The sequence below is a fragment of the Montipora foliosa genome, chromosome 11 (assembly GCF_036669935.1).
Source record: "Montipora foliosa isolate CH-2021 chromosome 11, ASM3666993v2, whole genome shotgun sequence".
Lineage (NCBI taxonomy): Eukaryota > Metazoa > Cnidaria > Anthozoa > Scleractinia > Acroporidae > Montipora > Montipora foliosa.
This window is the reverse complement of record NC_090879.1, coordinates 11720258-11732757: the sequence shown is the minus strand read 5'-3', so window position 1 is coordinate 11732757 and position 12500 is coordinate 11720258. Positions and strand designations below refer to the sequence as shown.

The 12500-nt window shown below is 41.7% G+C and overlaps 1 protein-coding gene across 2 annotated transcripts in view; it reads left to right on the top strand.

Annotated features, from left to right (window-relative positions):
* The window catches only part of LOC137977791 (uncharacterized), a 47578-nt gene that overhangs the window by 1152 nt on the left and 33926 nt on the right, over positions 1–12500 (top strand). Inside the window, exons 2-4 of one of the 2 annotated variants that reach the window (XM_068825125.1) lie at positions 1909–1971; positions 2280–2564; positions 3777–3957. In XM_068825125.1, the coding sequence (XP_068681226.1) occupies positions 1909–1971; positions 2280–2564; positions 3777–3957 (529 nt within the window). The remainder of the gene's footprint in view (positions 1–1908; positions 1972–2279; positions 2565–3776; positions 3958–12500) is intronic. The other variant, XM_068825126.1, reaches the window with a different exon arrangement.

Below are 12500 nucleotides of genomic sequence, written 5' to 3'. Positions count from 1 at the left end.
GACAAGTTTCACGAAAAGTAGAACCGCTTTATACTTCTGCAACGGTCGCAACGATCGCATTGGTGACAAAAACAAGAGTTTCACCGTATAACACCACTTTGTGAAACCGGTCTCCCTCGCTCTTGTCAAAGTACGCTGCGTAAGCCAAGCAAAAACCGGCTAAGGCCATGTAAACAACATTTCGAGACCAGTTTCAACGTTTCCGAACGATTTTCGACCTTTTATGTTACACGGTGCAACGCCTGCTGACACTTTATTTGCAGGGCCGTTGCACATGAGTTTCAGCTAAAAGTTTCAACGTGTGACAGCGGCTTAACTGTCAATTACAGTTTGCTAGGAGAGTGAGTGAGTGCTTAGCTAATCGCTGAGAATCAATTGCTCAAAATTGTGACTGTGAGCATAGACATAACTTAAAGGCGTTTTTAACCGAGGTGCCTAAGAACGAGGTCTGCAATTAACAAAACTATGATGTGAGATTCTAGCTCTCAAATCCAGACTCTCGCTCAGAAGCATAACTACTTCTCAGTCTTCATCGATCTGTTTGCGTGGCTGCACTCGTCTGGTAGTTCAATAGCCATAACCTTAAATTTTATCTTTTGATAGTCGACTTGCGAGGTTCAAAACCACATTAACTGTGAGAAATGACAGAATTCTCTATAACTGTTGACACTACAGTGATTGTATTCCGCTGAAATACGCGGGATATCGATATCGTCTAATATTGATCTGCATTCGCCTAGGATGCGATCTGTAATTATACAATGGTGGAGAGAGGGTGGACATGTTTGTTTTTTTGGGGGCTGAACAGACATAACTCAACTTTGCCAATATGTGTGACCTCCATTCAGTATTGCCACACTGAAATAAAATAATGATTTCACTAACAATTATGTTTATATTAGTAGCGGTGAACAATAAAACGTTACAGAAAACAGTGTTAAACGGCAAAATGCTAAGTTATTTTTGTTGCAGGATTTCAAAAGATTTGGATAATTATGTTCAATATTAATTTTGGCTATGTGGGAGATTTAACCATACGAATAAAGGTTTAATCATATTTTTACTGATATCAGTGTAAGGTGAATCACCAATTCGACCACTGTGGCAGACTCCAGTGGTTCCGAGAGAAACAAGCTCTTTCAAATTGGTATGGTAAAAAGAAAAAACTCACTATTTTGCTCCATTATGTCAACATGAAAAACCTAATATATATCCTAAGCACTTGTTATGTTGAAGCAATAGCGACGCCTCAATGTTATCCTCCATTACTCTACCTTGATTATTGTTAAATGAGTATTCGAGTAACGAAAAAAAAAAAGAACAAACAAAAGAAAAAACAAAAACAAAAACACTCGCTCTGATGCAGCTGAAGAGTGTTGAATTTATCGCAAAACCTTTGGGCACGTGCTTTGTGTACTGTGTAATTGAGGGACTAGTGTCCAGATTCTTTTTAACAAGCCTAAAGCCCCTCAATTGTCAGTCAGTTTTTGTTGCTATTATTCCGGCAGAATGCTTCATTCGTTTGCCGGTGGCACTATTTCGCCCAAAATAATCATTGCTGGCATAATATGTAAAATTTTATCGCCGGCTGAATACAGTGATTGCATGAGAAACAGGCTCTATTGTTCATCGAATCCCTTCCTTACAGCCTCTCGCCTACCGACCCCTTCCTTCAGCTTCAACTCAACGTAATGTAATAAAATTAAATAAATAAAAATAAGTATTTGAAGACATGAGCCCCACTTGCACCCAAGCCGCACGGACCATCAAACGCGTTAAGACAACACATACTCAGAGACTGTCTTACGAAGTGTAAACATCTTTTACACCCGCATCAGTTTTTAGTTAAATGTTTTCTTTGTAAATCATCCTGATAGTGTCTGATTGTTCTCTTTTCTTTCAACCAAGGTGTTACCAGTTGGCATCGTAGGCCTGGTTTTGTCCCGCATGTCACGACGCCCCCCGAATTTGGTAAGACAGTTGTCTACAGCATTCTCTGAGTAAGGTTTTTCCAAAAGACTAGCAATGGTCCTTGATTTCCCATATTCAAAAACATAAACCAAAAACTAGCTTAATGTTTGTCGAAGCCAGGTCTACAACAGCACAACCCTGGGGGCTCTTCCCACTTGGAGCACAACATCAGAGCGTACATCCGGCACCGCATGGCACCGTCACGGCACTGCACGGTACGGAAGGGAACAGCACGGCACGGTACGACACGGCACGGCCATGTACTCATTCACTCTGACTCGCTTCTCTTCTTTCTTGCTCTCTTTCAGATTTATGCCCTCAAGTCAGTCAGTGTGGCTTGCGCTGTGATGTCAGCAGCAACAATGTACCACTACCAATGGGGTATTTCCAGCTTGGTATATCGGAAGGCGAGATTCATGATCACTTCTCGCTTCGTAGAAAAGGACACCGAATTTAAGTTCACCCGTCAGGAAAATACTATGTTGGCCATATCCTCCTTAGCAATTCTATTTTCCATCATTGAGATGATCCTTGCCTTTGCAAGCGCCAAGAGCTGTGGTGACACAGGCTATGAGCCTCCTCAAGATAATCAGGTACACATAGTTACCAATAGAACGAAAGGCTACTTGTGATTCATCTACAATCTGACTTTATTGAGAAATTTTGAAAGCGCTAAGAGCCTATTCGAGAGGATCAGGTACACTTATAGTGGTGGACTTACGAAGTGGAGGTGGCTAGTGGTGGATATCCACCATTATTAAAAGCTGGATCATTGGATAATGCAATTCGAGAGTTTTGATTGGCTAAGCCATCATGGGTTATGAGCCATTATACCATGATCTACAAACACGGCAAGCATATGCGTGATTTTTTGGGCCTTTTTATATTTATTGTAGTCTAGTTTTCTATATTTTGGGGGCGTTTTTAATGAAACAATTATTCCACTCCCGCTTGTTGGATATGAGATGATTATAGCCAACTCGGCGTTGTTGTTCATCATGAACAATACCTAGCTAGTGCTCAGACATGCTACTTAATTGAAAGAAATATAATTTTCAAATAAACTTAATAGGCTTAACAATCCCAACTGGCGGGAGACAGACCGGTTGGCTATTTGCAAGCATGACCAAGGAGTCAGTTGAACTAGGGTCCACCGAGAAACAGCTCCAGCCTAGTGGTCAGAGCGTGGCTTGAACCCACGACCTTCGGATATCAAGTCCTGCGCCCTAACCACCCAGCCATGCTGCCTCACAAAGCTGCCTTGCTTAGAATAACTGAAAGCTACTTGTCCTTGTCAATTTTCCTGTCCGTTCAGTTTGATTCCAAACAAATAACACGCAACAGTTATGTCGCTTTCTTTCAGTTTATTGTTTTAAATTAAAGTAATGAACTATAAATACATGATTCGCTTGTTAGTTTGCTAGTTTGCGAGAAATGATACGAAGTTACATCATGTGGCAAAAGAGGCTTGCGGTTGCATCAAACGTGATTCGAAGTTTACTTGTACCTCACACTCGAATCCGGGCTTGAGGTTTTCGGGCCTTAATATCAAGCTGTCAAAGAAGGGGCGGAGGAGGGTTGAAAATTTTTTGACAGCTTTCGAGCGGCGACATTTATACTCAGGCGACCAGGAGCAAAGAGAGGACTCTCTTTGGCAACACACCTTTTTGTAGAAATCTGATATGATCCATGAAGCCAATTGTTCTCCGCCAACCAGATATCCTTAACAATGACCCTTTCCCGTCTTACATAAACCTAATTATTCATGCTGCATAATTGGTGGCTTTTTTATTCCTTGTTTTCAGGTAGTGTACCCCTTTCGCCAATTAGGAACCGGACAAATCCAACTGCAACCACCACAACCGACCTATTTTGCAGCCCAGCCGATGGTTGCAGGTCAGGCGGTGATTGCTGGTCAGCAGATGGTTGCAGCTCAGCCGATGGTTGCATGTCAGCCGCTGATTGCAGGTCAGGCGGTCGTTGCAGGTCAGCAGATATTTGCAGGGCAGCCGATGGTTGGAGGTCAGCAGATGGTTTGCGATCAGAAGATGGCCTCAGCTCAGTCGAGTGTCTAGCCTTCTTGCTTTTCCTTCTTGGTCTCCAAGATGGGATAAATGTTTGTTTCTTGAGAAAGTGAAATTTGTATTCGATGGTTGTCCATATTTAACCGTATTTATAGTTAGATTAGGCTTTGATGGCCTCAATCGTAGGTCCGCTGGGATTGACAGAGACAGGCTTTCCTGCCCGTACCGTTCACCTGCCACATTATATCCATATCACTTAAGCTCTAGTAATAAAACTTGTGATGAGTATGATATTCAGGAATTTTACATTGAATGGTACTTAAATGATATTCAGCGATAGTATCACAACCCCAGTGAATCGTCACCAAGGTGGTGACGCAGTCGCAATTCCTTTGTAGTCCTATAGAGACGTCGGGTGAGTAGAAGGGGTGGGGGTGGGGGGGGGGGGGGAGAGAAGGATAAACCCGTCAAAGTCGACGCGCTTATATCTAGTGCGAGGTCTGGAACCGAGAATATTCGGAAACTGCTCGGAACCCTTAGAGAACGTTATTATTTTCGTGATATGATCGCATGTCCCGAGAATACCTGAATAGGCCATTTCCGAGTTGCCTTTTGCCTCTGTGTCAAAACGAGTCTAAGTGCGAAACCATTCACATGAAATACAGGTTTTTTTTTTCATGCAAATCAAAGTCGTTTTCAGTAAGAATGGTTTCGCACTTAGAAAGGTTTTGAAACAGAGGTACAAGGAAACTGAGAAAGGCCTATTCAAAAGGCGTCCCAGTACTCGTAATTCAACTCTAGTCCTCACGTCACATGACTGCGTGTTTCAAGTTCATGATGGCCGCTGTAAAGTTGAAAGGTCACGCTTTTGTCTTGTACTTTGAAGCGAGGCCCGCATGTGCGTCGCCTGATCTCTGTGACGCTAATTTTGTGGTTTGGCGTGCTTCGTATTATTGCCACTACTGAAGATTTCCAAGAAATTAATAAACCGTGACAATCATTTAATAAACTGTAATAGTCATTAATGCATTGTGAATTGCTTTTTATGTGTGGCTCACCTGTACAGAACTCAATACCTATTGACCAATCAGTGTGCGTATCATCTCCAGAGAACAAAAGCACGCAAATCTCGAGTAATTTGAATGAAAAGTGCTTAAATGGCAGTGCTGCTTAAAAGTACTTTTTGTTATTTCTTTCTATCGGTGGAAAAAATAAACCTTCCACTTTAGCTTAGTCCGTTGATTGAGAGTGACGCGAAGTGTTTTCCTGATTGTAAGATTACTGCTTTACCCAAACAACCCTCTCCCATGTCTATATCATTGAACAGGTGGCATTCACTCCAGCGAAATCTTTTAAGAGAAATCAATCTCAGGTGTGAGCGCGCGCTAGTTTCTAACTGGTGAACGTACGGATTGAAAATAATTGATAGTTGAATCAATCGGATTGCATGGAAATTGGGTGGCGTTATTTGAAAAGCCCGGGTTTTATGGTAGGCGTTACCCTTCTTCCTTGATCACGTTCAATACAATTGAGTTGAGCTGACTTAGGGGCTTTATTGATACCCGGTAAAAATTTCTTCAGCGTAATTTAAAAGTATAATATCTAAGTCTGCCTAACTAAACTGACTAATAATTATTATGAATTGAGTTCTTAATATAACATATCAAAACGTACTTTATTTCATAATTTATAGTTTCAGATAAATTACAACTTTTTATGTTTACAGTATATCTTTTCGTTTTATAAATATTGTAGTTAGACTATGGGAGTCAAGTAAACCATTCGCTTTGTAGTTATTAGCCAATTAACTTGGCACCCGTGTGGACAAAATTAGTTAACACTTTCGGTACTGCTGAAAGGGACCAGAAAGGAGCGGAGAAAATAACAAAAATAATAAACATAATAAACCTACAAACGAGCAATCCAGATTACAGTTACAGTGCGATAAGATAAAAAATTAAGGTAAAACGAGCAAATTTTACGAGAGGGCGAGTTTAAACAGAGCAAATGATAAAGCTACAAGAAATCGGTTAGTTTGGGGACCATTTTATTATATTTTAGGCAAGACACTTAACTTTCACCAGACCTCTCTCCACCCAGGTGTTTAATTGGGTACTGGCGAATTTAATGCTGGGGGGGGTAACCCTGCGACGGACTAGCATCACATCCAGGGAGGGGGGAAATAAAAATACTGTCTCTTCATGCTATGGAACTGGTATAAGCGCCGGTCTGATGGGCCATTTGGCTCAAGTGCCCCGACGTTTGTCCTTTGTCCATCTAGGGGTGTTTATTAATTATATACGAATTCTTTATACCACCATGCAAACAGTCCAGTGACCACAGAAACAAGCAATAAAACACAAAAGCAAGGAAGAAAAAGTACTTTTGTATCGACAAATCGTTTGAATATATATATAGTTCCGACAATATGCTCAATACTTTTGCGTTAAACTGGCGTGATCTATTTTGTTTACAGAAGTAGCAGTTTAGCTAATAAAGTCTGATTTATGCTGTATTGGTTAAATGAAATAAACATCATTTAAACCAATGCACTCACTACTTTTTATACGAATTTTGAGGCCGGAAAATTCTGGGGTTATATTAATTAGTCCTTTGGGCTGCTGGCGCCCGTACGTTTTCATTCAGGACTATTCGACCAAAGTTCAGAGCAAAACTATTAAAAACTTAGACGATTACACCTGGTTCTTCGGAACGTACTCAGCCGGGAACATATTGATTTCCTATTTTTTTTTTCGTGGATCTCGCCTGCAACTCAGCCCATGAACTTGCAAAAATGAACTCGACCAATATTTTTTTTTAAAACCGGCCTCAAGCTAGTCAACAATAACTGAGGAGGGACGAGAAGTAATATATCAAACACGAAAGACCGTGTTTGGTCACATGTCCAAACACCCAGAAGAGAGTTGAAAATACAACACGTGTAGCGGAGTATTTTTGACGAACTTCGAGGTGTTTGGAAATGTGGTCAAACACTTTCTTGAGTGTTTCACCTTCTCAATCGAAACTAAAATAGAAAAGAAAATGGAGAAGTAAAATCGTCAAAATCTATGCTAATTAAGATCAGATATCCAAACACCGTCACGATCATGGATTTCTTTGTTTAAACTTGATGAATTATTAATGAGTTTGAAAAGGTTAAGGGTTTTAAATTTTCACAACGTGTAATATAAATATTGCTTAAAAGATTAAATATAAATATTATAAAAGTGATTTTGGAATTTCACAGTTACTGTGAAGAAGCAAAAAGAAACCAATGAAGGGTATTGTAGCTGGATAATGGAATAGCAACCATCGGCTGAGCTGCTGTATTGGTCGGTTGCAGTGGGGTTTGTCCGGTTGCAAACTGACTGGGCACATTGCCCGCCTGAAAATTAAAGAAAAACAAAAACAGCGTTTTGACATCTTAGTATCGAGTCATGCATGCAAATCACGGTGGGCATTCGATTTGAGGGAAAAGTACGGTCGCGAAATATAACAGGCAGAAGATAAGAACAACAGGAACTTAAATTAAGGGCATTAACTGAAGAGAGTGTAGTGTAACGTGAAGTGCTAGATTTCTATCCCATATGAACCATGTGAGCGTTAGCCCTACTGATGGACCTGGCCCCCCATCCAGGAAGGAGGGGGCGGGGGGGGGGGGGGGGGTAGAAACACTCTTAGTCGCTTCATGTTACAGAAACACCGGGATAAGCTCCAATGCAGCTGATAGGCTACTTGCTCGTACGCAGACTTCACCTACAGCAGAGTGAATACTGTTAACCCATAATAAATTGTGTCAAGAGTGAGATGTATGGGTTATTGACCAAGTGTGAGGTCGAGATGGCTGGATATTGGCCGAGTTCTTTTTTTGCGTGTTTATGGACCGAAACGGAGTCGAACCGAACAAGCTTGATCAATAAAGGATTTATTATATGGCATTTCAGGAAAATTTTTCTTGCGGGACACGACGGGTAGTCCGGGGCGGGTAAGATGGCTCCATCTTGCCCGCTCGGGTAGCCAATCACAGCGCAGTATTTGATTCATTCATTCTTGCCCGCTCACGGAGCTAGCCATATAATAAACTTTCATAGTCGCTCAGTGTCTCTCTCCCCATTTTTATGTCTAACGGTTGAATTTTTGGCCCGTTTCACGACTAACGGTTTACGCTTTTTGGGCCCTTGTTATTGGTATCACCACACATACCTGACTGACTTGATTCTGTTGTGGAGATTGGTAGGGTGGATCACTGCTCCACGCACCACAAACGGCGAGGGAAATCTCAATAGCGGAAAATATCACAACCAAGGAGCTTATTGCCACCGCAGTATTTTCTTGGTCGGTCAATTTAAGAGGTGCGTCCTTAGGGACAAAGGGAGATCGGCGCCAATCCGCATTATCCGAATGGGAATTCCAAAGGTTCTAAGTCAATACATCACACAAGCTGCATTGATAGTGATACAGTATACAGTGTCACTCCTGGTACCAAGGCGCAGGTCATACTCACAGAGCTCGAGGCGTTTATCTGAAAGTGGTAGAAAAGAAAGCGACTTCAGAGTGAACTTCACGTGCAAGACAATAATAAAAAATATGAAAGACAAAGGCTCACGTTTTCCATGTTTCTTTTTTTTTTTTTTTTTTTAACTTAAATAAATGAAAACCTACTTCACTGCAATGGACGATGACTAAGGAATTCGCTTTTGTTTGGTCTTGCTTTACATTATGTACTTCGTTTACTCTCTCTTAATCAACTTAAGGACCGTTCATTTTATATGGGTTGGGTGGTTGCTGGTGGGAGCTGGTGGGATTTGATGTACAGTGAAACGTGTATTAATTGGACACCCTTGGGACCCTCACTAGGGTGTTCCCTCTAAACAGGTTCAGCAATAATAGTTAAATAGCTAATTATTAACTCTTTTGTAACACAGTCTAATACAGTATAACATCAAAAACTGCTCATGGCACAATGTCCAGACAGTCAATGCATCAATCTGAAATAATCTACTTAGTTTAAAAACGATATCACTGAGCAATGTTAAAGGTGTCTGAGCTGAGCAATTAGAACTAAAAAGCCCCTGAATTGTCCGCTTATTGCAGGTTATGTGCAGCAAAATGGCTAATCTTGTTGTCCGCGTCCGCTTAACAGAGGTGTCCGCTGAAGGTAGGCTTATTTTACAGTAAAGCGGGAAGAAATTGTAGGGACCCGAGCCTGTGTATTTGTCAACAATCAATCCTTTATAATCAGTATCGTTATCTTTTGTAATCAGTATCGTTACCTTCCTTAGCTTACAGATGTTGTAAATAGCGAATTTTTCATGTAAATTATGTTTGTAATCAGTTAGCGTGATCTTGTTGGCCTTTAATTATTTAATTATTAGTTACTACATATTTGTCAACAATCAATCCTTTTGTAATCAGTATCTTTAATTTGTTAAACTAGTGTTTTTGTGTTACCTTATTGTCTTTTATAGGTGTGTTCTTGTAATTGACTTGCCCCGCCTTGATTAGCTTTCTCTAGCTATTTGCGGGGCAAGCCATCCATTAATTATTGTATTTAGCTAAATAAAGTTGTTGTTGTTGTTGTTGTTAAAAAAAAGATCGTCAATCAGTCAGCTAGTGCTGCAAGCAAACTGATATACCACTTCTCTGATTGGCACCGGTTAAGGACAGCTGTAGCTGTGTTCCTGCGAGTAAAGAAGATATTGCAAATCAGATGTAAGGAACGTATGAATGTCAAGGAAGAAGTGTCAAGAGACGACAAAAACCTCGCAGACCGAAGGAAGCCTTCAATAACCAAAACAGCTAAGCATAAGGACACTGAAGAGCCTTGCTCACCTCTTACCGTGCAAGACCTGGTAGACGCTGAGTTCGCTATCCTAAAATTTGTCCAGGACTTAGCATTTGGTAAGGAAATCTACGCCCTCCAAGAGTTGGAGAATGAGAATAGCCTAGACAAGGAGAAGCTGCAAAAACGAAAGAAAGCAAGTATAAAGAATAACAGTCCTATCCAGCGCCTTGACCCCTTCTTAGAAAACGGTATCCTCAGAGTTGGAGATTTGTCACACGAAACGAAGCATCCAGTAATTTTGCCACCGAAAAGTCATGTCACTACGCTACTCATCCGTCATGCTCATAAACGGTTGGGTCACGCTGGGCGCGGTCATGTTATTTCAAGCCTACGCGAGAAGTATTGGATCATCAAAGTGAACACAGCAGTGCGCCATGTAATATCAAAGTGTGTCTTCTGCCGTCGCAATTACAGCAGACCAGGTGTACAGAAGATGGCAGACCTGCCCAAGAATCGAATCTCCCCAGCACCACCATTTACTTACACTGGTGTTGACTACTTTGGGCCCTTCATTATGAAGGAGGGGCTCAAGGAAATGAAAAGATACGGCGCCCTTTTCACGAGTTTGGTTAGCCGAGCAGTCCATATTGAGGTTGCAAGTTCTCTTGAGTCAAGTTCATTTATTAAAGCGCTCCGGCGCTTCATCGCCCGCCGTGGTCCTGTCAAAGAAATAAGGAGTGATAACGGTACAAACTTTGTTGGCGCACGAAACGAGTTGCTCCAAGCCATAGAAGAAATGGATCATGAAGAGATCCACGCCAAACTCAAGAAGGAAAACATTGACTGGATCTTCAACCCACCCGCCGCCAGCCACATGGGTGGTGTTTGGGAGCGACAGATCAAGACCACAAGGAAAGTTCTCGCTGGATTAATGGACGAATATGGTCATTGCTTAGATGACGAATCGTTTTGGACCCTAATGTGTGAAGTAGAGGCAATTATTAATTCAAGACCCCTGACGACAGTCTCTGGCGAGCCTAACGACCTTGAGCCGCTTACTCCCAACCACATCTTGACAACCAAGTCAACTGTGATATTACCACCACCAGGCAAGTTTCAGAGCTGTGATGTGTATATGCGTCGGCGGTGGCGAAGGGTACAGTATTTAGCAAATCTATTTTGGTCTCGGTCGAAGAAGGAGTACCTCGTTGTGATGCAGGAAAGGCACAAATGGCAGCATCCTCAGCGAAACCTGGTTGAGGGGGATGTCGTGATAATCCGAGAAGAGAATGTTCCGCGTAATGCCTGGTCATTGGCCCTTCTTGTGCGAGTGGAGCCGGATTCACAAGGCTTTGTCAGGTCTGCTGTCGTCAAAACGCGAGAAACTACTGTGAGAAGACCAGTCAACAAGCTTGTCCTAATTCTGCCCAAGGAGGAACAGGAAGGAGATCAAGAGAAGTAAACGCCCCTCAGACATTTAGGGGCCGGGAATGTTGCAACAGAATCGTGCGTGACATTTCTTTTTTGTGTGACGTTTTATTGTATTGCGGTGGTCTGGACCTAGCCGGGTCCCGGATGACCACGCGAGTTGACACTGTGGTGAATCGTTTTCGCTGAAGGTTTTAGTAAGACAGTTAAATTAAGGTTTCTCTACGGTTTACGGTATCAAGGACTCTATTGTTTACGGATTAAGGATTCTATAAGGTGTTGCAAGGGTATTAGGACATAGATTTTTCGTTACGCGTTATTGCATCATATCATCGTATTACCGCCTCGCTCATCGCTTCCGAACCAGCTATTTGTAAAGGAAATCAGTGGTAGCAATCAAGACTGTGTGTAAATGAATTTCTGTGGATCCTTCGAATAAACTGAGTTGTTGTTGTTGTATGTTATATGGCTCGTCGTAAGGTCTTAGTGTAGCAGTTCCGCTGCTACACATATTGTTGTGAAAGTACTCAAATTGCACTCGACGTCTACGGCTCGTACAATTTTGAGAACTTAGGAAACATCACTCGTGCGTAAAGACCAAATGGATTTGTTTTGTTTCTTTTTTTACAATAGATTATTTGGAAGGGAACTACACAACTAGGAGTTGCCATGGCGACAAAGAAATCCGACATACTGACCGAGACCTATATAGTCGCCCGATATTTCCTTCAGGGGAACATTGTAGGGCGTTTTCCAGCGAATGTGGCACGAGCCTACACTTAAAACAAGTCACTTTTACACATTTCTTCTCATTTCCCTGACCATTGTGTTGTGTACATTTGCTTTGAGTGTTATTTAATATTTATTTTCGAACCATCGTGTTCTTAGTCCTGTTCCGGGACTCCCTCTTACCCCGCCCTGAAAATGGCGGGGTAAGAGGGAGTCCCGGAACAGGGACTATCGTGTTCTATATTGAGTGAACGATATCAAAACTAAACCGTAAGTATCCTTCAAAACTAAACGTAAGTATTCTTATCGGCCGCTGTTGTCAATTTCGGATTTCGGCCCGCGAATAGAGCAGTTTGTTTTTCGTTTTGTAACCATTGAGTTTGTGGACAATTTAATTTAACTTTCAAAGGAAATATGTTGTCTGCAAAGTACACAACTCAACGATCAATTTGACTTATACTTCATAGCTGTATCTTGCAAAATAAAAATTCTACATTGCAAGTGAAAGAACTTTCATGTGCGAGAGAGTTTGATTCCCCATCACATGTTTCGCACTGAAAAGT